The 26,884-nt window shown below is 37.1% G+C and overlaps 1 protein-coding gene across 3 annotated transcripts in view; it reads right to left on the bottom strand.

The window, feature by feature from the left end:
* LOC103710761 overlaps nt 1-26,884 on the bottom strand; it is an 83,000-nt gene that overhangs the window by 4,696 nt on the left and 51,420 nt on the right. The window contains exons 32-56 of one of the 3 annotated variants that reach the window (XM_017843711.3): nt 25,348-25,998; nt 25,059-25,250; nt 24,126-24,229; nt 22,590-22,879; nt 22,380-22,464; nt 21,967-22,299; nt 21,522-21,884; nt 20,939-21,425; nt 20,572-20,735; nt 20,055-20,217; nt 19,643-19,912; nt 18,549-18,737; nt 15,612-15,654; nt 15,361-15,485; nt 14,662-15,177; nt 10,352-11,128; nt 10,188-10,261; nt 9,741-10,086; nt 9,549-9,647; nt 9,316-9,471; nt 5,818-5,996; nt 5,207-5,710; nt 1,887-2,064; nt 1,651-1,787; nt 94-220 (exon numbers count right to left, since the gene is read on the bottom strand). In XM_017843711.3, coding sequence (XP_017699200.2) covers nt 94-220; nt 1,651-1,787; nt 1,887-2,064; nt 5,207-5,710; nt 5,818-5,996; nt 9,316-9,471; nt 9,549-9,647; nt 9,741-10,086; nt 10,188-10,261; nt 10,352-11,128; nt 14,662-15,177; nt 15,361-15,485; nt 15,612-15,654; nt 18,549-18,737; nt 19,643-19,912; nt 20,055-20,217; nt 20,572-20,735; nt 20,939-21,425; nt 21,522-21,884; nt 21,967-22,299; nt 22,380-22,464; nt 22,590-22,879; nt 24,126-24,229; nt 25,059-25,250; nt 25,348-25,998 — 6,552 coding nt within the window. Of the gene's footprint in view, nt 1-93; nt 221-1,650; nt 1,811-1,886; nt 2,065-5,206; nt 5,711-5,817; nt 5,997-7,103; nt 7,454-9,315; nt 9,472-9,548; nt 9,648-9,740; nt 10,087-10,187; nt 10,262-10,351; nt 11,129-14,661; nt 15,178-15,360; nt 15,486-15,611; nt 15,655-18,548; nt 18,738-19,642; nt 19,913-20,054; nt 20,218-20,571; nt 20,736-20,938; nt 21,426-21,521; nt 21,885-21,966; nt 22,300-22,379; nt 22,465-22,589; nt 22,880-24,125; nt 24,230-25,058; nt 25,251-25,347; nt 25,999-26,884 lie in introns of those variants that run through there. The other 2 variants (XR_005508642.1, XM_039119430.1) reach the window with 2 other exon arrangements.

The following is a 26,884-nucleotide window of genomic DNA, read 5'->3' as shown; positions in this document are numbered from 1 at the left end:
TAATCCAGTTAGACTGAAAAATTTTCCTTTTGGCTGTTATTATTTAAGATGATGAATTTAATATATCACAAAGGAAAATCACTTTCCACTTACCTGAATCTTAAAAGCATTCCCAACAGCAGACAACACAGGGCTCCACATACCAAGGACACCATGCGGTCTTTGGGTTGGTGCAGTCTCCAATGACAGCTTCAACCGTATCTCTGAAACGTCAATCAATCTGTACAGAAAAAATCGTATCAAACTGGCAGTATATTCTACAAGAAAATTATTTCTTGTAGTCTAATACACCTCTTAATTCCTTTTCATTATTTTTATAGATACAAGTTATGAACAAGAACTCTGCCTTAAGTTTTAAGTTGATATTTGTCTTATAAGGTCACAGCTCCTATGGCAGAAGAAATAAAGTGGGTATTGCATCACAAAAATCAGACAGGATAAGAAATATGATTTCTTATTTCTCAATAATCGATAAAAATGGTGACTGAAAAAGAGGAACAGAAGTTATTCTGGAAGGAAAAAGTATGGATATATATATATATTAATTGGTTGCATATAGGATTTGGAGACTTGCTCCTATATAAAATGGATTGACTTATAATTGTTCTAAGCAATGTAACTTATGACCTCTAAAAGAGAGAGAGACTGATCCTATATGTGTTTGCTGCACCCAAGAAAATTATTAGTAGCTCATCTTAGTTTATTTTAAAGAGTGGAATAACGACGAGAAAGAAAAGTAGAGTAGCAGAAAGGGGAGGCAAAAAGGAAAGTTCATTAACAGGAAGCATGCCCATTCTCATATTTGTGAATACCAGGACAACCAAATAATCGGGCCAAAATTAGGGCTACAAATGATCTGAGCTGCTCATGAGCAGCTCAGGCTCGGCTCGGCTCGGCTCGGCAGCAGTGCATTTCAGACTCAGTTCAGTCAAAGAATGATCTGTGCTTAGACAGATTTCAAAGCCAGGTTCATAAACAAACCAAGCCTGAACACCTGGGTTATTCAAATGAAGTGGGAGAGCTGGGCTCAGCCTGACTAAAGCTCACTCAAAGCTTAGCCAAGCCGAGCTTGAGCAGGTTCTCTTGAGCTCAGATGGAGTTTGAGCTGAGCCTAAGCAGCTTGTTTAGGTGACGAGCCAGGACAGAGCAACCTGGTACTTGGCTCGGCTCGGCTTGTTTGCACCCCTACCCAAAATACAAGATCAACCAACAGTTAGTAGACAGCCACCAGTTACGCCACATGGATCATGCCAAAAACCCATTCTTCAAGTCCCAAATGACCAATAAAATGGCCCAACAGCTAGTAACAAAAAATTCAATTATTTACAAATCATGATGTTGTCTCCACGATTCCACACAACTTGAAGAGCAATTACAAAAGCCAAAGAAAATGACAGGCTGGCAGCTGCACATGCATTTTGAGCAACCAAAGGGGATAAGTGGATAACTAATTGGAAGTTGCCACTGTTTGGATTAGTACAAGAGCAAACTGTCCAATAGTGTATTTGAGTGAATAACAACTGGAATGCATGTGACTATCTTTGCAGACAATACACCAAATAAACATAAAGGAATTAATAAATCTACTAAGCTTGAATAGAGTTTCTAAAACTCATATTTTAATATGATGAACAAGAAATAAACACTTACTCTATACATATCTCTGGATCAACCTGAGCGACATTTGAGCCGCTGGGGATGCTATCTAGACGAAGATTATTGTAAAAATCCACCAATGCCCATATGATTGGCTCATGAATATTCAATCTCCAACATCTATCAGTTACCTAGCATATACAAAGAGGAATTGCTGGCAGTGTAAAAACATAAGACTGCCGCATTTAGAAGTCATTATTCTAAAGCATGATCATGATGCTTAAACTTACCCGGATGTAAACATAAGGGTAAATCTGAGTACCATCAGCATTCTCATTGTTCATTGTGATAGTCGCCTTGAAGACTGGATGGTTAATATCAGGCATATCCTCAGGTGCCAAAAGAACAGGCATCAATGTTAATGGAAGCTGGTTATCAAGTTGTAATTGCCCAATAATGAGTTTAAACCTGGCAAAAGGTGATATGTCCAAATGATTAAGAGAACACATGATCTATACAACTAAGAGATACTACAGATAAATAAATCTGGATACTTAATTTACTTTATAACTTCTATTTGGTAGTAAGGTGTATGGTCAGATGTATAGTCATTGTTAATCCCAACAAATATATAAGAACTTTAAACCCCCATGGGAACCAATACTGCATAAAAACAGAGTGATCTTTTGGAGGCAACTTGGTGAAAGGCTTTGTGAAAATTATTCCAAATCAACTATTGCATTGATTTAAAAGTCGCATTACATGTGCATTGCTAGATTTATGTTTTCCTTTTTGTGTTTTGTGCGTGTAGTTAATAAGTACTTATGCATTTATGCTGGAGAAATAATGAGAGCATCTCCATTAAAACAGGGCAGAAAGAAGGTATTGCACATCTGTTGTGTCGAAAGGAAAATATATGACATCTAATGGAATCATTGAATTACAAAATTAAAAGACCACCACTTGCCCTCTGTCTATGACCGTGCAGGGCCAAGTGGAGCAGAGGCCGAGTAATTTTACTTGCTAAATGCAAATACTCTTGACTGGACATGCAATAATGTTAATCATGCATGTGCACATATATTATTCAGGTCATAGTTAAAAAATAAATGAAAGTTATACACTGTTAAATGTATGAATTACTGCAAAAAAACATAATTTTCTTTCTTAATCTGAAGTGACAAGAATTAGATTCTTGTAGCAATATTTACAACAGCATAAAAGACATGCATGTAGTGATGCTGCTGATCTTAGTTTGCACCAAGGATCGCCGAACCGGTATTAGTAGGTGTACCGGTCGGCCACCAAACCAGTACCACTGGTTCGGCCTGATTCACACATCTAAAAGCCCAAAAAAATTTGGAACTGGTGTGAACCGACCGGTTCCTAGCCGATACCAGCCGGTTCAGGCCGGTACGGGCTGGTACTGTTTTTTAATACCGAACCGGACCCGTCAGAGACCGGACCGGTTCGGTACGGGCTGGACCGGCCGGCCAGTTCAGCATTCCTTGGTTTGCACTCAATAAACATTTCTATATTAGCACTAAAAATGAGAATGTTGTAAATTACCTTGTTACAATGTTGATAAATAAGCAAAATGCACAAATACTTTAAAGGAAGTGTTGACCGGCAGATAGTGCTTATAACAATGATGAACTCAATTATATACACCAAAAGAACTCAAAACCATGCCCCAAATTCTGGCCCTCACAACCAGCCATCATATTCATATTACCAGAATCCTTATATAAACTTGAGGATACTAAAGTTGCCAAAGTTCAAAAATGCAGAATGTTAGTCCCCACAAGGCATTCTTCATTTATTGATACCAAAGGGAGAATGAATTCCAATGGCACTGTTTAGGTATTCATACTTATATACATGCATGCTTGCTGCAAGTCATGCATACATACATGCAAGCACACAAACATAGTCACAACTCACAATGGAATAGTCAGCTAAAACAACTCCAGTTAGGGATCAAAACAGATCAAACAGATATATCCATATTTGTATCCATATTTTTCAAGAAATATGAATACGGGTATGAATATTAAACTGATATCAAAATCAACATCCATATTTGTCAGGGGGGCCATCCCTGCACCGCTCTCATTTTTTTTCACTTGACTCTGCTGGCTGCAGTCATTCTAGAATGGTATGAGTAGCCGTTGTACCAGCATGGAGACATACTTGCTTAAGAGTCCAATTTACTTCTTTGACAGGATTTTTATTAACATATTAAAAATTAAAATTATTTAAAATAAAAAATGTAAAATTTAATTATTTTTTATCAAATATTATCATTATTATTTAATTATAACATAAACAAAAATAATCATGAATTATCTATTTTTTAGAGTCTTGTAAGAAAAAGTATAAGAATATATATATATATATATATATATATATATATATATATATATATATGGAGTAAGATAATGTTTTTAGCAATAAAATTTTGAAAATATCTAAAAATAATTTCTCATTTTTTATCAAAATTTTCTTTATAGAACATAATAATTAAAATATGCATTATCACAATATACATAAAATGGTTATTTAATGACCTAGAAGCTTTTCAATAAGTAAAATAAACCACCTATTTATATTAGTAGCAACATCGTGGTTTGGTGGCTAGGTGCTTGCTTTTTTTACTGCAGCATTTTCAGTTCGACTCTTAGGCTTTACCTATTATTCTAGATAACAATAGATTTTTGCTGGATATCATGATCCAAGCTGGATTTTTTACCGAATATCCGAAGACGAATCTTAAAAAGCCTTTAAATCCAAATTCATATATGTATTTGGAAAAGGTTATAAATAAATATCCAAATTCAAATCTGAATCCGATTGGATACTATATTTTTCATCCGAATCTGATCCAAATCAGATATCAAACTGAATAAGGTACAGGCCGTGCTGGGCCTGTATCGAGAGAGGGACCATGGGAGAGAGGAAAAGAGAGAGAGATCGAGCGGGGGAGGGAGGGCTGGAGGAGGGTGGCGGACGCCAGCGGAGTGCCGACGGAGTATGGAGGAGGCCGTTAGCCTTGGGTGCAGAAAACGAGGCTCGTACCGCCGATTTTTTTAAGGGCGCGATCGGACCTTGTTTCATTTGAAACAGGGTCAGCGGCCGCGGCCCAGCCTCCACCGGTGTCCCGCTTTCTCTCTCTCCCTCCCTTCCCCACTAGCTCTCTCTTTCCTTCTCCTTCTCTGGCTCCTGCAATGAGTTCCATTTTCATTGCCGGAACCGTACGGGTGAGCCACCGGTACGATTCGAGATAGCCGAAACCATTCGGTTCGAGACGGCTCCGCCGACCTTAATCACAATAGAATAGTCAGCCAAAATAACTTCAGTGATATGCTAAACTAACATATCTACTTATGTTGCTAAACAGATTATATGATATATCTGTCAATATATTGAAGCATTAAGTGTGCAAGCATATAATGCCAAAGCTATCAGTTTATATAACATAGCTTTCTACAACACTATAACTCCCAATGTGTAAGTATATTTTAGAGTAGAATCTTGTGGAGCATCACAGAACCAACTGAACTAGAAGTACAGCTTTACAATTGACATCACTAACATCTTACATTCTTACCTGCTTGTTGTTCCAGCATCATACCCCGTTGAATACGAAAGAAAGACTTTCTCCAAGTACAGATACAAGAGCTCTTTTGGTCTATGATCTATGAGTGATACCCCCACAACCCCCAGTTCAATAATAAGCTCCAAAGGTGTACTAGTCTGTAGATGTGAAGTGCCCCAGTTGTCCACAGTTACAAGATCATGCTCCTTATGTGATCCCAATTGTAAGGTTCTGTCATCAGTGAATCGAACAATTTTGATATCTCCAAATTCCATGACATGAATCTGGATACCCTGTGCTCTCAAATCTGTACAAATATCTGCTGCTTTGTCCAAGTTGACATTTTGAACATAAGTTTCAATTCTATTATGGATACCAAGATCGAGAAGCTTCTGCCCATATGGGTCATCCCAAGAGAACTTTGTCGTAGAAAGTGGTTCCAAGTGGATCCATGCATCTTCATCTAAACCAGACTGGCGAACACTGATTATTGTACTGAGAGTCCTGTTCTCAATTCTGGAAAACAGGATATTACCAATATAAGAATCAGCAATTGAATTCAATATATAATCCCTATAATGTTATTAATAGCGATGAAATCTAACATAGAAATAAATACATACCTGATAGGACCATCTGCTGACCCCAAACGGAATACAACTAAGAAACGTGAACCTTCCTCATAACCACGAACTTCCGCCCTTAAAAATCTCCTGTCATGATGCTTTCGTAACACTATAGTGATGGTGTCTTCCTTTACAATTTCTACAGGAAAACACCACTGTGTTTCTTCCAGCCGAACCTGGACCGTGTTAGAAGCAAATTTGATTTGAACAATTAGATCATGCGGAAGACAATTCCCATATAACAATTAGGCAGATTCAATAATGGAAATGTAATGAACCCAAGAATACTCAGGAAAATAAAGTAAGTTCAACATCTGACAGAGACTCATGTATGATTTCATATTTTATTCAATATTATATTAAAAAGAAATAAGCATTAAGGAGTACCCTTAGATGTCATTCAGATTCAGAAAATGTATCTCCAACAAAATTCTTAACCTTACTAACTGCAATTGTTATAGAACATGTAAACTTGACAACATGAAGCCCCTACATTTAACAATTATCTAGACATGAGGCCCATGAATTGGTTTGAAATCCTGATTGGAAAACATCTGCATGCAGAAAGTACTAACTGGAAGGGGAAACTAATCTAACAGATCCGGTAATCTGAGCTCATACAACGTCAAAGTAAGTCTTTAACGACTTCACACTTCGAGAGATTCTATGTGGGGAAGGAAAATAGCAAAATTCGATATCATCTATTGAACCAAGTAAACAAATCTTATTGAGGCCATCTATTTTTTTTTGTTGCTCTATCATCTATCTCAAAAGATCATTGGGTAATTGACATTGGATTCGGTTTCCAAGTGGAGAAAAGAGATTCTTATTTGTCTAGTATATCTATTGCTAATCTCTAAATTACTCATTACAAGCCATATAATATGCATACACAAATGGTGAACCCAAGAAACGAAAATATGTCGCACCACTGTCAATCCATATTTTTCATGTTATCTTAAAGATGAAGGTTAGCTCGAACAAATTGCAAGCAGGCAGATATCAGAGGAAGAATATACATATACACAAAGAACAAGCGCAATGCAACCAAGATTGAAAGACATTTAGAGTTCAGTTAAATTCAGGCAAACAACTTACTGCATTGTTAAAAACCTAACAGAAAAGAACCAGAATTAATTCACATTCTTTTTGAGTATTATGGATAATTTTGCAGTCATGCTTCAAAGGATGAAAATGGTATGGGCATCTAATAGTTATTCAAATTACTCATACAGATAAAATGATAATGTCCCGGTCAGCGGAACTGGTAATGGGCACCATACCGGTTCCCCGGCGGCACGAGTCAGTACTGGCTTGCGTCGTGCTGTGTTGGGCCTGTACTGACAGAGAAGAGGGCGACACAGACCGTGGGAGAGAAAACAAGAGAGAGAGAAGAGGGAGAGAGGGAGGGAGAGAGAAGGAGGCTGGCGGACGGTCTCCCGCCCAAGTGCCGGCCTCTGCCGGCATCCGCCACCCTCGCCGGCTTCCCTCCCTCCCCTGCTCGCTCTCTCTTTCCTTCTCCTTCTCCGCCTCCGATAACGGTTTTCGTTTTCGTTGCTGGAACCGTATTGGTGAGCCGCCGGTACAGCTCGAAACGGTCGAAATCGTCCGGTTCAGGACGATTCCACCGAACCTGGTTCCAATGGTAAATTGTCGTCATAAAAAATTAAATTAGAATAAAATGATAACGATAAATTAATTACACACAATGGTATATGGTAGGAAAACTACAAAAAAAAAGCCTTGACTTTATGTCATCTACTTTAAACTGGACAAATTACATACACTTGCCCTATCGTGTTCGCTTTATGTGGTTCTTATTTGAAATAGGAAATAACTCCAACTGGTACATTATTTTTACTGTATGTTATATTCCATCGGAATGTATATGCATGCTAACCATGAAACATTACGCCTATGTAATTGTTTATTTGCTGGTCAGAGATACCAGCTGATAATGCTACATCACATACGCAGATAAAATGTTAGTTCATGTTCTGTAATTTAAATTATCAATGACAAGAACAGCACCCTCTATAAATATATGTATATGAATCTGTCTGTGCATGTGCTTTTTTCCATTTTCTGAGGAAGAAGATGATCTACAGTGAGGTTCACTGCATCCATTGCAACTTCTGTTCCTCAAGTTTTATGACAGGGCTCATACAAAGGCTCAAGAGCATTCAAGATCTTAAAAAGACATTTCACAAGGAATCCAACCATAATTGAGAGATCCCCACAAGTGATCATATCTGCACAATGCAAGAATCGTCACGTCCTCATTCACTATTAGCTGGACTTTAAAAATTTCTAAAACAAGACGTCTTAAAATTATTGCATGCTTAAGGATCTTTTAAACATAAGTCCTTTTGAGCTTGAACTTTCATCTACATCTGTCCCTCTGGAGCACTTTATTCTCTTCTTTCCTCTCAACACTGTAGCACCACTTTTGCGTTATCCTTGAGCTTCAGGTGACACCTGAGCATTCTCTCATTCACATCAACTCTCATTGACCCATGACCCAAGTCATAGATGTCATGCTACTCCAGATGATTCCTTGAAAGTTCATCCATGACTTCTTAATAAGCCCATAACAAGCCTCAACCATGGCTGATGCCCAGCCAAGAATATTTACATTTTTCTTTGACAAATTTTTGCATGCACAAAATGGACAGGTTATTAGTTTCTAAATGAAATCATATTTTTGCTTCAAAGTAGTAGCAATATATACATATATCCATACATACATAAATACATATATATACATCCACACATAAATACATACAAATGTCAATAATTTAAACCTGCTCCTAAATTTGTCTTCTTCACCTTTTATGGTACTTATTTCTTATTGAAAACTTTGATTTTGGTATTTTATTAAAAAATGGTTCCAATGAATGTTCAACAAAATTTCAAACCAACATTTGATTTGATTTTCAGTGAAAACTTAACTTCATTGGCCATGATAGATGCTCGCTTGCTAAGCTGTGTAGCTTATTGACCAATGGTGTGACTGATGAGATCCATATTGGACTTTATGAAAAAGTGGACTTAGTGACTCAAAGTTGCCCCCTTGGATCTAGTGATTGTTGACATGACACTTAGCTCGCATCTTGTTTGTATCTCTAAGGGAACAATATGTTTAAGTTCGTGAATCTTTTTATTTAAAAGTTATGGATTATAATGCAATTTTGGTTAAGTTACTTTAGTCATATGGTTTCTTTTATAATTATCTTCTAAGTATTAATGTCAATTTTGAATGACTATGATGATCACACCTCGAGAGTTGGAGGAAAATGAAGTCTTTGGCCGTGACTTTGCATGCATGCTTTAACCTTCATCAATATATAAGGTCAGCATTCGTATGATACTATGATTAATACATGTAGACACATCTATGCACCTCAAAATTGTATGCATGCCATACTTTTTTCTTTTAAGATATAGAATCAAGTAATCAACAAAGAAAGAGAGCGTAAGGAAGCTGCAAAATACTTGGAGTTTATCGGGTCCTCCCGCTTCCGAATAAATGAAAGAAACTCTCGAATCAGTTTTATGCAGGACCTTAGGTTCATCTCCAACACCAAACTTAATGTATAAATCTTCCCCAAGTCTGTTTGTGAATGCCATGTATGGACGTATGGAAATAACCTGAAAAGATCAGAAAAATTTACATACACCTATTCAAAATTGAACTTGACCAATACCAATCATGTCAAGTTGATTACCTTTGTAGGAACAGCTTGATAAGGGGATGGTTTGGAGGAAACAAGGAGCCGCATACAATTTCCATCAGTATCATAAGCAGAAAGATCAACTGAACCGTCCTAAAATGAATAGAAATAATAGAAATAATTAGAAAGTTTCTTTACCTGCTAATTGGACACAGCACAAGAAGGTAAGATAGCAATAAAACCTACCATATCACCAAGAGGAGAAAGGTCTTTAACAGGTCCAAAGCACTCCTTGCCAGGTTTCCTTATTGATGCTGAGAAACCCAAAAGTTTGAAGTTCAGTGCAGAAGCTATAGTGTATCCCCCAACCATTTCCTCTTCACTAATCTGCCAAAGAATTTTCTCAGTTCTTATGTTAGAATGAAATGGGACTGAAATATGTCTTTTCTCTCTTCGCCCTGAAATGTCAACCACAGAATATACAAGTGGTGGGCATCTTGCAATTGAAATCCAATAAGGAACATAGATTCTAACAATTCTTGCTATCAAACGATCCTTATCATAATTTTGTTCAAGAATGATTTGGACAATCCTGCAAAACAAATGGTAGTTTGTTTTCACCAAACTCAAGAAGATAAAAACCTTAAAAAGGCTGAAAGAACATGCAAAATAATATTTTGTCCATATACACACCTTTCAGAAAGAGAACTTCTCAGATTTATCATCTTCGATGGCATTCTGCTTGGATGTGATATAGGAACAGGCTCCTTCAGAGCAAGAAAATTTGTTAGTAATGATAATAAACTAAACACAACTTCATGACCCTCCAGTAACAATAAATCAAGAAAGAAACATACATGTATTGGTTGCCATCCCCCTTCAGGAAGAAGTGACAAATACAAGGGATCTCGCAGATCGGCATTGTAAATCTTGACAGTTTCACCCGGACCTAAAGTACCTTGGGAGCAAGTATTGTTTTCTTCACTCAATTGATTAACGGTAACACTATATTCAGCAGAAAGGGGAAGGTAATTGACTAAAGATATTGGTGAGTTGACAATAAGGTTCCAGTCATGAATGGGATCAGAATTAATATCTTTGCCAATCTCTTTGGCATGTGTGCTTAAACAAAACCACAAGCCCTGAGAAATCTTTGAAGAAGTTCCATCTATTTGTGAACAAAACAAGAGGTTATCAGACTCTGTGAGAGCTGATACACAGATTTCAGGTGACTCTTCATTTCTTTCAGAAATCTCCGTCTGACCATGGTTCTTCAGTACAACACTCCAAGAATATTCTCTTCTATCACTAGAATTGTTTGGTTTTAATTGCAAGACATAGAATATTACGGGATGTGCCAAGCCTGACAATGGAAGAGGCATAGTATCACCAGGTTTCAATTGTCCAACTGAAATTTGATCATCTCCATCGCATACTATGCGTCTCCTATGCCTTATCAATTTTCTTCGCCTGGCATAATTTACAGAATTTATCTGATCGGATGACTCAGGCCACTTTAGATGTTCGGTATCTGGAGCATAAACCCAACCATCAGCCGTTCTTACAGATGTCATATCCACATGCCAATCATCAGTCCATTCCCAGCCATCTGGCAATTCAACAATGGATGCTCCCTGTGCAATAAAAAGAATGATGTTAGAGAAGTTTGCTGATCTCATAGAAGCATTTATCAACCATCATCGTTTGTTAATCTACATAAATCTCCTAATGTCAGACTAAGAGTGGCTTCAAAAAAAAAACACTATGTTGTTCACCATCATGGTAAGTGGGTTTTTCTCAATTGTTGGGGGGATGTCAAAAGAGACTATTAATTCAATAAGAGTCACCATTCATACATTCTTTATGATCTCCAGATGTCTAGAGATGTGACCAAAATAATTAAGCTTCAGACAGGTTGCCAGACAAAATCATTGATATATTTTAAATATTGGATGTTGCAATTTTACAGTATCCCAGCACCAAACATCGTGACTGCAGTTCCAACCTGTTGTATAGAATTTTTGACAATTATGACAGATGTATAACATGCACTCCAAGAGGGCAATGATGCTACCAATTCCCAACAAAATGATGCTATCTTTTGGCTGATCTATGACATCTTATCCACTTTACCACCCTCAAAGCATGACGAAGAGACTTGATGGGCATCGCCAGGCATCTCATGCTCCATAATCAAATGCCTTGAGAAGGCATTTTATTAATTGCTTTCTTTCTTGCTTGAGCTCACCAGTTCCACTTCTATATTATTTTGCTTTGACTAAGATGCAAGTCCTGCATGAATCTGGAGTGCCTTAATTGTGGCTTGGGCTCACCAAAAGACCGATTTGTCTCTTTCTTTATTAACAAGTCCGATACCTTGGATAACCTTGTCCCAAGGTTCGCCGGACCGACTGTACTGACGTACCGGTTCGGTACTGGTTGGAACCGATACCGAACCGAAGATGCGCGCGGACGTCAAAAAAAAAACCAAAAAAAATAAAAAAACAACGCGTATGTGCGCGTGCGTCCGACGCGGACGCGTTAAATGCCACAAAGTGGCATTTAATGCCACTCTATGGCATTAAATGGCCCACGCGGGCTGGCAGCCCGCGTGGGCGCGGTTCCAGCGTGGAAAATCGCGCACGGGCGCACGATTCTCCACTCGCGCGTCCCCGTGCAATTCCCCAAAAAAAAAATACACGTCCACGGAAGCGTGCGGACGCGTTAAATGCCATAGAGTGGCATTAAATGCCACTCTGTGGCATTAAGTGGTCCACACGGGCTGGAGCGCGAGCCGGCGCTCTTCCGCGCGCGGGAAAAACGCGTTTGGGCCAATGCGAATTAACCCGGTTCACACCAGTACCGGCTTGTACCAGCGTGAACCAGCCCGGTTCGCCCCGTACAAGTACGGAACCAATCGGTTCCAACCCAGTTTAGATCGGAATTGTTTTTATATGCTGTACCGTACCGGTGCCTATCGGCACCGGTTCGGTACAGGTTGAACCACCGATTCAGCATACCTTGCCTTGTCCTCAATTTTAGCTTATGGCCCATCTTGAGTTTGATGGGAGATATGTTTTGCTTGATCTAAAATGTATATAGTTCCAAAAGTAAGGAGCCATATTTTATATTCGCCCTCCATTCCTCTCAAAAATGAAATAATTAAGACGCTATAATATAAACAAAAAGCTAAACACTCATGTAGACAAAATTTTATGCTAAGTTGCTACCATTATAGAGCCATTCCAAAATTTAGGACATTTGCTCCTATTATTCCGTTTTAGTTGTATCAAGAGAACAAAGACTTCCTGCTGTCTTCATAATTACTTTTCTTAAAAGACAAATTCTGACCTAATAAAATAAATTGCAAGTAGAACTGATCAGCTGAAAATCATATTAAGGGATGTAAAAATGGCGACTATAAAGAGGATTTTGTCCAAAATTGCCACAATTTTGACATGATCTAGATATGTTTTTTCTCTGATTGATTTGTATAGGTCTAGGAAAAGTAGATCAGAGCCAAGGAGGAGCATAAGGAAGCCTGTCTAAGTCTCCCATGCTCAACATGGACCTTTCTTGACCTAATTTGCAATTTGTCCTGATCGATAAACATAATGGACCTAGGCCAAGTATCTGCAGTGAGAACTGAAGTCAGGACTAACTGAGATCAGACCCACAATCTGCTGAGCTTGCTGAAATCTAAATTATCATAGGTTGTAAAGATGTAATGAACAAAGGTTTGAGAAAAGGCATTTTAATTTTTGCAGTTCAAAATACTATACTATATTTTAATTGACAAAATGCCAGCAAATGAGGTGCAAGTTAACAGCTATAGAGCGGTTCTGATATCAGATTCGGAAATTAATTCTTAAAAAATCATATTTCAAATACATGACTGGAACAATTTGAAACATAACCCACAATTCAAGTGACTGAATTAGGAAAAGATTCAAGTATAAGGAAACTAATTTACAACTACCAAACCTTACCTGCAAAACTTGCAACCAAGTTTTTAGGATCTTGTATTGCTTTCCCACTGGAATGGTACAGTACCACTATTGACAGCACATATCATCAAAACTGACAGTTTCAAAAAAAATGAAAAGCTACCGGCATGCACCAGTACAGTACTGTCCGTATGCATCTACATGCACCAGTATGGACGGGGAAAGGGTTTCAGCATCCCAGCACCTTGTACCAATGCCAATTTCTCACCAAATGATATAGTATCAGTTATACCATCCCGTTTCAGTGGTTTTTGAAACCATGCTTGCAACTATCCTACTGTACCCACTTTCGGAATATCATAATCATAGTGTAAGCAAATCCTGTAAGGAAATGTCCCTATAAAAAGCGAAAAGAGTCCTACTAAACAAGGACAAACATTCTCTTATATTCATGACCTTTGAAATTTTGGAGTAGCAACTTTATATACATTCCTTTGGTATTGAAAATTTTATAAATGTATCTACCTGCTAGCTCTGAGAATGCTCAGATTTAACCTAGAACAAATTCTATATTATTCATCTGCATTTCACAAGAACCCTAAGAGAAAATTTAGCTGCAAGAATATCATCATAGATGGATCTAATATCATGCATCTAATAAAGTGGCAATGCTAAAAAGTAATAAATCCACTTTGGACAATAAACTCTGATCTAAAAACATAATGATAATCATCTAGCCTTCTCCCGACTATTTGTATTCGGCTTTCTAGATCCTCATTTACAAGGTATTCCTATCTAGGACCACTTCTAATATTATTCCGAGTTCTCCATATCCTTCCTCACAACCTCCATCCATGTTAAAGGTCTTCCTCTTCCTTTTTTTATAACCTTCAACACAAACCCTAATCTACATATATAGGTACATTTGAATACACACATATTTATTGCACTCCAATCATTTGACACTCTATAACCCACATCTGCATCCATCTCCATTTATGCATGTAAGTGTTGTAAGTGAACCGGCATTTAGATGTATCTAAAGGAAATAATATTCAAATTTGTTTATATACATTCTCTTCAATATCTTATGCATATTATAAATTTGAAAAACTTTCATTAGCATAACAACAGTAAACATGACATTTCAAATGAACTAAGAAAAGTATATGGTTACATCAAAATTGGATATTTAGATCTAATGTATAAAATATTCTTACTTGATGTTCACCATCTGTAGGGCACTGGTCAGACTGATTGACAGATAGCAAGCATGGAGAGCAGCTAATCCAACCAACGGATGGAATGTACTTCTCTGTTTCAAAGAATTCATCGGTTCTGCTATTATCAGATTCTCTATCTCCACTCTCATTTTCATCATCCAATGACATTTGATTCTCAAAAGAACATTTTGATTTTAGGCGCAGATGAATAACAAAATCAGTATTATTGGTAACAGTTACCAGCGACCGTATGTTGACATATCTGTTGCCATCTCTAACTGTTACTTCACTAGCAACAACATCGTTGCCTAACCTCCAACATGCTGCTGGTGCAGCATAATTTAGCCTCACAGTTGTCCAAGGTCCTTCCCTGGCAGGACTTATCTGAATAAATCCAGTTTTTCTGCCAGTAGCAAGATCCAGCTTCTCATTTTTTAACTCATGTCTGACAGAAAGCAGAACAGCACATCTGATTCTTCCATGAGATTTATCAGATGCATCATTTTGATGTCCCTGGTTCAGGATTGAGAGTATTGGGTCAAATAAATCTTAGTTAAATATGCTCAGGTTTGACAATATAGAAAGTAGGAGAATTCCAAGAGCATGTACTGGCTCACCTCTATTCCTGGAGCCTTAGGCAAAATAAAGAGTATTATGGAAAAGCTATCATTAATGAAGATGAAGAAATATACTCACCAATGTCTTTGCCGAGGAAAGTTCCTTCCAAGACAGTTTATAGTTAGGATCATATGAATTTGACCTTGGAGGGAGTTCACAAGCTATTTGTTTTAATGGTGCTGAATACATCCCTACAGGCTCACCTGCCAAAGCAAATTCCATGTTATGATGTACTAAATGATATCTCCAAGAAACATTACCAAAATCAAAAGTCTAAACAGTTTGATAAGAAGAGCGAAACAAGAAAGAAACTTCATAATGATAAATACCTCTTCCCATGTCAATTACAATGAACTCCACCATGAAATTATCCTGTATAGATTGGACAGACATATAGAAACATCAGAAAGTGTTCAAAAGAAATTTTAACTACACAAGTAAAACCGATATTACAAACATTTTCATGAAGCTAGTTTCGCAAAATTTCTAGAGCAACGTCAAATAAATTTGAAAGTTTCAGCCGAACTGTGAGTATTGTTAAACAGATTTTCTAGTTTTCCAACTGACTCAGAAATTACTGAAACGTTGTTATTGAAACTGACTTTTACATTTAAAGTATTAGTTCGATACTTCAATCATTTAATGCTTTCTACAGCAAAATTCTTGAGAGAAGCGCCAAAACAGTTCATATTCTGGGCAGAATAAAGGGCTGAAACCATTTATTTTGGCTATTTTAAACCTCAAGCTAACATCCTAGGTCAGTGGTATACCTGTGTAAGGGTTAGACAACTAGAACAACAAACGGAAATATATGGTCATTTGGATTAAAAAATTAAAGGGAAAAAAACTTATGGTAGGCTGTGCTTGTTTCTGTGTTAGTGCCAGAGTGCCTAATGCAAAGCTTTGGGTTCTGAGCAGGTGTTTGTTCTGCATAGTAAACTTGAGTCCTGACCAGTTCTGCTCTTTGTTTTGATGAAGTTGGTGCAGTTTGGGGCATTAAAATCATCATTAACGATCATTACCACTTAAATATTGCTCCAATGGAACACAAAGGGGCAAGTGGATGGCTCTGCTTTAAAGCAACATTAAAAAACCCACTCAAATGCGCATAGCAACTTTGGAGAGTCATAAGCCAAGTAAAAAAAAAAACATTTTTGCTGAACTGATAGCTTGAGTTCGTACTCTGGAGTTGCTTACACCAAAAGGCCAGAACTATACACTTCCACATTAAGTGCAGTTCAAAACCCTTTAACTGAGACAAATACAGCCTAAATTGCTACTGCCATTGGTAGGAATTTTGGTGTGCTTCCTATACAGACATATGGGGATGCATGGTGTAGGGTAGTTCTAACTGACACACATCATACATGAGATGAACCTGTTTTCTTTTTTGCTGGCAAAGGATTCTGGTATTTTAGCTTTCACACTTAAAAATAATTTAAACAAGCACACACATTGAACCTGGGGATTCTTCAACACCCCTAGAGCAGGGAACAAATAAAGCAAGGATTTCTTCCACCAATTGCCCTTCCAAGATCAACAGATATAAACCCAATTCTATAAGATCTAATACAATTTACTCCAAATATTAATATACAAAGTTTCATGGTGATCTACAATTCTACATAGATAGCAATGCCAGTTTGCATAAAAAAATAATCATTCAGGACAATATATAATGTATGAGCTTATTATTTATTTACATAAACCATTCGGTGTCAAAATTTAATAATATTTCAAAAATTTACATATTAGTTAAACTATAAGAAAATTATCAAGAAATATACCACAAATCTTAATACGTTAAACAGTTAAACTATTTTTCACTACCTTTGGCAATTCGTCTAAATAAATATGTACATATATATACGTGCATGGGTGTGTGGGTGTGTTTGCATACTTATAGACATTGCTGTATGTTAAGTGTAGCTTGCTTGCTTGCTTGATGTTTGCTTAAGAATAATAGAGTAAGGATCCTTATGGGCAAGGTACACCATCTCGGTACCAAGCCCTGTACCAATGCCACTCTCCTATCACTGTGTCGATACGGTATGGTACAAGGCCGGTTGGGCGTACCGACACTCCGTACACCTCCTGTACCGTGTACTGATTCCGAACCAGTGCGGTACAGCACGCTTCGTACCACTCGGTTCGGTATGGTATGGTATACCATATTTATGGGTATGTGTTTAGTCTGATATTGGTTGTGCACTGAAAATTCTTGGATACTTATACAAAACTAAGGAACTCAAGTGATACCTTTCGTCTAGCCTTTTTTGGATGAGTTCCCTAGTTATTACAAATGATATCTGAGCGAACCCAGCCCACAGCCCATGTCGACTAGAGGGCACGGCGAAGCATCTGAGAGTTAGTATAGGCCAATCATGGTGTGTTCATGAGCAGATTTAATTTGATGTGGGCTAACATGGTGAAGACACCAAGCATTAAATGGGAGAAGTATGGGAGGTCCGTCCCAAATCTGTTGTAAGTTGAGAAGATCTTGGGTATTGGCCAAATAACCCAAATAATACCATCCAACTAGCCTATGAGGTCTTAGGTTGGTACACAACTACACATAATAACTGATATTGTGCATTAGGCAATACACATGCTTTAAGTAGTTCTTATAAAACCTAACAAGCGCACAAAAGGATTCAAAATGAATGCAACTGAGACATGGACAACGATACTTGTAATTTTTCACTAATCACTTACGTTACATTGAACTACATAGCCCAAAACAAACTCATATTGGGGATATTGCAAACTAAAGTTGTTCTAAATGCACCAACCAGAAAAGTGATCACTCATGTGAAAAGAGAAAGCTTATCATCCATGTGAAAAGAAAAGCTCCTTAACACAATGTCATATTGCTTGATAGTGGAAGAACAATAAATACTCGAAGCAAGTTATGTCATCTCTGTTACTGTGTCAGTATGCCCAGTACGGAGGCCGGTTCGGCGTACCGAGTGTCGGTATACCCTTTGTACCACGTACCGGTATGGTACGGTACACTCCGTACCACCCAGGTCAATACAGTATGGCGTACCTTGACTCGAAGCAAATCTTTTATTGAGAATAATATTCAATAACAATGAAGCAATCCTTGATATTCAAAAGTTATCTTAATATTTCAAAATAATCAGAAAAGAAACATTGCAATCTTTAATCCATTTGAAACTGCTATTCATAATTTGAAAATGATTAGATAGTATCATTTTGAAGTACATCATGCTCATCTGGAAATTTGATATGATTTTACATACCACTAAATCAACTTTGAAGAAAAACATTTCATTCCAATTCACCATGGCAATCCCAAACGAAGAATGCTCTGACATAGCACCACATGTCCGGGCACTTTGTTGCTGCAGTGGTGACTCAGCTGGAGGGCTTAAGAAAAGGCGAACCGCCATCATATATTGGCCAGTAGCCCTTCGTTCAGCTATTGGTAACTGCATATCATATAAGTGTTATGTTCACATCTAGGAAATGTAAAATTCTCAAGAGTCACCAACAACCTATGAGCTAGCAATAAAGTTGATTTAACTTTTTAGAAGTTTAAAAGTGAAATTAATGTAGAAGTAAATACAGCTGATCTGAGTTCAAAAAAGGATAGAACATCATAATATAGAAATATCGAAAATTTTATTGTATTTTGCACAAGTAGAATGTCTATATTCAGTAAGAACACATTGTAAAATGTACAGTTGAGGTACAATCCATTTGACAGGATTCAACCCCAAATCCTACTAGAGAAAAAAGTGTTGTTTCATCTAACTTGGGAACCAACCAATATGAACAATAATCTAAAGCATCAAAAATTCCTTAAAAAAATCAATAATAAATATGAAAATTTATTCTATATGCACTAAGCAGACAAAGAATAGAAGAAAGGCGTCGCTACAGTACCTAATGTATGGTATGTTATACAAATTCAGACTCCACATTGCATGATCTACATATCTCTAAGCACAAAATGGATGGGTTTGGATACCTTCAACCCATAAATCAAAGCAAGCTATTTAAATTTCCAATAAATGTTGCCTATTTTGCATTTATTAAATGTTCTTTCGAAAGAAACATTTATTGATTGCATAGGTAGAAACCTCCATAAGATTTGAGCTTCAAATTTTCAGGCTTTGAAGCTGTAGATCATGAATAATAATGTAAATTTGAAGCTGACCTTTTGCTATTTGTCTATAGCCAAGGAACCTGAACATAATGAACAGGTATTTCAAGAAGCAAGTTTGACAATTACATGTTTCAAGTTTAACAAGGTGTATTAACGTGCTCCTATGCATCTTTGGTGGGAGAGCTGCAATCATTTCTATGAAACACAATAAAAATGAAACTTTACCTCAGCATCAGCAATAACTATTGTCACCATTGACCGAGATACTCTACCAGGTTTCTGTTTCAAGTGTGAATCCAACATATTTTTTGAAACCGGAACTTTTACAGGTTTATTATCTCCTGATGGCATCTTGATGATGTTTGAAATCCTGTTGAGTTCAGTAGCCCTTATATATATGTCCTGACCGAGCTTGTTTTGCGGGATGATGTAATAATTTTTCCTATGATGTATGTCAATGATAGACTGCTCACTATATGTAGGAGAAACTGCTTCCTGAAGAGAAAAAGGAGAACGAATCAATACGCACATCACTTCTGTAGACAAGATATTAGAACTTGAGACATCACAAATTACACTCATAATGAATTTAAAATATACATAAAGAGGGCCGTTAGATGAAAAAGACATCACTCACTCTATTTTTATATGATTCATCAATATGACTAAGATTGTTCCAGCTAGAGTAGGCTTGAAACATCATATTTGCATTAGAAACAGAAACATTTAAATTCAAATCTCGGGTAGAAGTCATGCGGAGGTGGGTAGCAGCACCTGGTGCATTTATATCATACTGATACCTGTAGATCAAGGTTAGCAAGTTGTCGTATTAGTATGAACATGGTAACATTATTCTTACAGTGATGACATTGAACAAAAATATGAATAAGTAGAACTTCAATGGATATTTATTGCATGATACTGATCCAAACAGCTGATTGGGCCATTTAGTTCTACCATAAATATTACAGAAATCTAAATACGAATACAAGCTAGCAAGTGATTCTCAGCTTTTTATATTTTGGAGATGGGATAAAATATTTGCACTATTTACCAGCTGAAGAGCCTTTATATTAGTGCATATAGACCTTAAGAACTGATAATAGTAGACCAGAATACCATATGCTAAATTCACAAGTCATCGTTAAAATTACCTTAGAAATCCATCCATTGGTTCAATGAGGGGCTCCCATGAATCATACTTGTCGTTAAAAGATCTTGCAGACAAGGAGAAACTCATAGTGGAATTCAAGTAGTCAGGTCTCCCATGTAAACTAAATGCAACGTCCTCAAAAGACATGTTAAATAGTGGAACCATCTGCACAGTGCACAGAAGTCACTAGAATAATCGATGAGGATACAGCATACTTGTCTTGCATGTGTTGTGTCATTTAATACTATCATGGCAGGTAAAAATTAAAATGTAGAAGCACATACATGGTAAGATTATGTTCGGCAATCAAACTAGAGACATAAAACATATTAAATAAAGCTATAGTTGTTCACATCAGAAATCCTCACCAATCCTCCATAGTCATCAAAAATTGCTGTGGAGAATGTTTTAATTTCTGCATCAATCACAGTATTATCTGAGCCACTAGATACAGTAGGATCTGCTAGCTTTAAAGCAAATCTTTTTGGAGGCTTTCTGAATCCACTTCTAACAAGAAACATGCCCAGATCAGCACCAACACTCCACAAGCTAAAAGGTCCTGAAACCTTGCTATCGGATGTATCCCATATACTCTCTTCAGCAAACTGATCTCCTGTTACCATGTCACTGCGGATACACCTCAATGAGCTAAACTCATCATGCTTAGGTGATCCCTTAGATGCAATACATCCTAAGGCAACAAATCCTGGAGGAGCCTGAGGCAACCAGAAAGAAATACTTTCAACACCTCGATGCTTCTTGATATGGCCAACAAGTTGAAAATCTTGAGGGGTTTTCAGAAAAGTGTCATCTCCAGTATCATGAAGCACAATAGCTGAATTTGGAGGTTCATACCTGTATTTCAATAATTACTTGAAAGTTAGATCAAGGTTGAGGATATGATTAAACAACGTAAGTTAATAGGAGGAAATATATCAGGGAGATATCCACCCTTGAACAGCAAGATCACCAAGATAAACCATTCCATGTGGGACCACTGGCCTCCATATTGAGAGCTTCTTTCGGGAAGTTGTCCCCTGATTCCACCAGATCAATTTAAAACTTGCTACAGCTTGAAACAGGCGACCAGAGGTTAAGAGTGCAGATCTCTCAAGCCGACGAGCATGATCATCATTTGTTGGATTATCTTGGAGAACAGAATTTTTAGTAGTTTGAGAAGATGGCTCTAAATAACCAAAAATCATATGTCGAAGATCCCATGGTTTACTAGTCAAGTTCATATCTTTTGGATCTGCAGGCAAAAAAGATCCGAAAGAGTTCTCCACTCGCCAAAATGCAATATTTGCAGAATTCCTGTAATACATAGAAGAACTGTGAATTTAAGTTTTAGAGTTTTTACAATTTTATAATTGAAAATTAAATTATGAAAGTATACAATTCACTTAAGCTAAGTGCAATGCAATCCTTCAAGGCACATGGAGACACCAAAGAAGACAAAATGCACAAAGCAGCGGACAATGGTGGTTGAGTATTTCCAGCTGAAACCACACAGCCAACTGCGACATAACCTTTAGGTGCCACAGGGAACCAAACAGAGCAGCTGTTGCATTGTTCACCACTGTCATTTTTTGAAGTACTTATCCAGTTGTGATGGCCTTTATCAGCACTCTGCAGGCCACATCGCCAAATTAGCTTGTAGGACACTGGCCTCTTGACTCTTACAAAACTGGTGTTTACAGCAAGAACTCCTTTTGAAGGTGGTTCATTCCTATTACAAAAAATAACAGTAACTATGAATAAAGAATATCAAAAGCTTATACATTGAAATTGGCAAAGAGATATACGAACAGTGGGGTTAAGCAGTCTCCAAGAACAGCAAATCCAGATGGCGCACGTGGTCTCCAAAAGGCATATGTTTGGTCTTTCCGGTGATCTAATATAAAGAACAATCTCAATGAGCCTCAGTGGAAATAAGCAACCTAGTACACAAAACAACTCTTTTCCCCCTATTTTATGCACCCTAGGCTATCAGGGAACAAAATTTCAAGTCTGGCTTACTCTGGATTGTTCCGATTTTGTCAAACTGAGAGCAAACCACTGAAACTTTCTTGGATGACATCCTTAGAAATGCCAAAATATCTTCCTCAACAGCTAAGAACAAACTCAGGATGCTGAAGGAGAAATTCATAAATATATCAGAAACAGCAAGATGTATATGAGTTTTCCCAGAGGCCTTCGAAAATTTTACGCAGGTATCAAAAGGCTCCAAAACCCTGATCCCATTACTCTCCACCTTTAGACCAAGAACATTTCCACTCATTTCGAAGCTGTCACCCTTCATCACAAGCCTGCAGCATGAATTGTTAATACAGTGCCCATGTTCTAATATTTTTTGCTGAAAGCATAATTAGCTTAATATCCTAAAATATCACCAGAAATGTGAATAGTGATCAAATAAATAAGGAAGCATGAGTTTAACTTAAAAAGGTTACAGCTTGTCATGATCATTAGATAGATAATGTATGTTACAGCTGTCCTTCTTCGACATAAAATTGACGAAGTGCTTGTTTGTCGTTAAGTGTAGACTTATCAGTGATTGATTTATTCAGTGTTTTAATTTTAATTTTTTTTTAATGATCACGACACGTTTAATGTGTATGTTGAAAAGTGCAACACTGGTAAATAGGTGATGTGTCCTTAAATCTTAAGAAGTGGCCGCAAGTCATAATATATAATTCTTAAACAAGCTCAAACAACAACAAATATCCACTTCCAATATCATTATGGGGGGGCAAAGGGAGTCCAACTTTCCATCTACTTTTTAAAATCTAAAATCAAAGAAACCGATAAGTATCTAAGTGTCTGACATGTATTTGATTCACCAATTTCAATAAAGATGCTTTTAATAAAATGTGAAGTATCCAAGTGACGCTGGCACATGCAAAAACAAATAAAAATATAAAAAATAAATTAATCTTTCTGGTGCAACATGAAGGTTCAACAGGCTATCAAAGCTATGTTGAAGGTAAAATCCTGTGCAAACATAAGGAAGCTTAATAAGCTGCCCCTCCAAAGGCACATAAGAAACATCTATTGCTCAAAGGCTTCAACCACTTGCTGATAATATGCTCTTTTCCTACGCATTTTATTATTCCAGACACTTTTGCACTGACGATTTGCATCACCCATGTCATTACCAAGTATATGAACAGCCAAAAAATGACATCGGGTTGGGAACCAACCTTCTATGGGTTCACAATCCTCTTATTCAGCCCTTTCTTCATTATATCTCTTTGGTTTCTACCCTTCAATTCTTATCATTTTGGTAAGAATGAATGCTAGAATCTCTGTTCCATGTACACCTAGTTCACTACTTGATATAGAATTTCTTTCCTTATCCCAGAAGTTCAGCTGATTAATATTTATTTGGCTTGTAAACAACACATAATAGCATACAGCAGAAATAACTGCAAGATTAAATGACAAAAATGACAAAATTTTGTTGACGTTATTTAAACAGCAGATAATATGAATCCAGTGAAGAACACTCAGCCCAAAGGAATCTATAATTTAGATAAATGACAAAGTATAGACCTGCAAAATACATCTAGATTGGCATGCATGACTTTTGTTGACAGTACCAACGATTCACTAACATCCTTCGATGTGTTGTGAAATGTAAGCTCTGGGCCAATAGCCTGGAAAAGACAAAATCCACATTAAAATGTAATATTACTTACCTTCTTGTAGGAAAACAAGTATTTTGAACAAAAGAATAACTCAACAAAACCACAAACCCATGGCATGTAAGTATGTATGACTAGGCTTTTTGACTTCTAAATCAAAACTAATGTCATATCCACTTTAGCATATTCAAATTAGACTAACTAATTTTGCAATTGCAATATTCAGGAAACTGAAAAGCGCCTATCCTTGTAGGTCAACTTTTTTGTTTGCACAGTTTTGCTCCAATTTTTCCATTATAATAACCATATAACAGAAAAGAAGAGAAAAGAAATTATAAGATGAAATGTGACAGAGAATGCATTAGAATATACAACTCAACTGAAAATATATCTTTTCTAACATTAGCAGAACATAACATCAAAATCAAGGAGCATGTATTCTGGAAATTAAAGGCCTATACCTCCACAAGCCCCTCTTTAGTACACACAACATGCCATGCTGTAATTTGCTGAACATGGTCATTATTCTGGGACCAGGATTGCAAGTCCTAAGTAGTTTTGTAGTTCTAAACTGCAAAGTGCAAACTAGTTTCATAAGCCTGCACTTCTAGTTCGAAATTTTGTATTTTAAGGAAAAAATGTTTTAATATTATTACAATAAGCATCTGCTTTCTTCCAAATAATTAACCATGGTTCTTGGTATAAACCAAACTAATTTGTTTTCCTTTTCATTTCTACAAGATAAATAATCTCAGCGCAAGGTATGCAATAATATATTACAAGCATATCTCTAACTAGATAACTTTTAAATTCCAAGCAGACATAATCTGAAAAGGAATACCTGCAGCTCGATAACAAACTCTGCTGAGCCATCAGCAGCACCTTTTGGAATGACTAAACTATCAGTCCTTTCCATGTGAGAATTCAGAGAAGCACCTTTATTTCCTCTCTCCAGGAAAACACAATCATCTTTTGAAACTGAATAGCTGCTATCAGTTCCAAGAAATATACAAGAATCTAAATACTCCCCATTCTGTAAAATGATATGCATGATTAGATCAAATTTGACCCAATTCTAAACAAAATCATGAAGAAATAAAATAAAAATGCTGCAATGATAGATGCAATACCATTATGGTAACATTTTTAAATTGCAGTCTCTTGCCATTGCCCACATAAATAATGGTTTCTAGGCTGGGACTAGAGAGATTTTTTCCCTCTTTATCCTGTAAATATAATTTGCCACCATTTCCATCGTATATAAAATGACCAAATCTTTCATCATCAACAATCAGTGGTTTTTGAGGTGAAAGAGAGAATACTGAATCAGGTTGAGTATATAGTGGACGATGAAGAATGATTGCATCAGTTATGTGCAAAGGGTCACTATCGTCATCATCCGATAGCATGCTACGAACTGATGGAACAAAGAACTCAACTATAGCTAGTATAAAGTCAAGGGCCACAAGCAATTTTGGTTTTTGGATACATAAAGAAATATTTGTTGAGGACTTTCTAAACGTAGCATCAATTATAAGCATCGAGGGTAGTGGTTCAACGCCATGTTGTTTTTGTACTTTTCTTTCTGCAGAATCAATCGATGATTCGGCACCATCATAGCGAAGAGATGTGTGTCCGGTAGTCCCAGATTTTCCTATTGCAAGCCTGAGTTCTTCTTTGGTTCCTTCACGCTCATCAATGACAGAGAACCCTTTTAGTGTTGCAAAAAGAAAACCCTCCTCAAGTGTGTTGGATTTGTAAAGAACCCATGCTCCAGTTGCCTGCAAAAATCAGATAGTTATGTAATTCAACAGAATATTGAGTGAGTCTAACAATGTAAACCTAACATAGAAGTGCAACCTTACAGTTCAGATCTCAGATAAAATCTTATGATTGTTAAAGAAGAAAGCCAGTAAATGACTTGCCATTCTCAAGTCTTATTGTAAAACAAAATAAAGATAATAATCTAATAGGAGACCTGTTATATGGCCTTGTTTGTGAGTGGTAAAACACCAAATGGTCTTACCTACACTATACATAATGGAAACTTTGGTCATGACCACCAGTTATCTGTTAAATCTACAGCACATGACAGCATGCACGTGAGGGCAATAGTATATATAGTAGAGAGAGAGGTAGAGAGAGATTGCTCTCTGCAATAACCATCCTCACAGCCCACAAGTCCATGCATGCCACATGTCTACTACAGCTAACCAACAGGCCCATCATTCATTTCAACCTTTCTTCTTCTGATCATCTTTTCCGCTAAAAACCAATGTCTGAGATCCCTTTCAGTGACTCTTGCTAGTTATCCAAGCGATGTAAGTCACTTAAATGTTTCTCTATAAAAAACAAACTCCTAGCCAAGGTTCTCAATCTCAGTACCATGCCCCCATATCAACTCGTCCAGCCGGGCAACCGATACGGTGCCCAATACTAATTCCACCGTCGTTGCCTGATACGAACCAGCATGGGCCAATACGGCATAACATGCTCCTAGGCCTATGTGTTTCCAGTTCCACAACACCACACTCTAGGCCAAGAATGGATAGTGCATTACCTGTTATAATGGCCCCTTCAAAACTATATTTGACATCAACTAAAGAGGTTACTATTTCTATCAAGGTTCGATGTCTCGGTATCGGACCCCGTACCAGTGCCACACTA

Source organism: Phoenix dactylifera, chromosome 2, assembly GCF_009389715.1.
Source record: "Phoenix dactylifera cultivar Barhee BC4 chromosome 2, palm_55x_up_171113_PBpolish2nd_filt_p, whole genome shotgun sequence".
NCBI lineage: Eukaryota > Viridiplantae > Streptophyta > Magnoliopsida > Arecales > Arecaceae > Phoenix > Phoenix dactylifera.
This window is presented reverse-complemented; position numbering and strand designations above follow the sequence as displayed.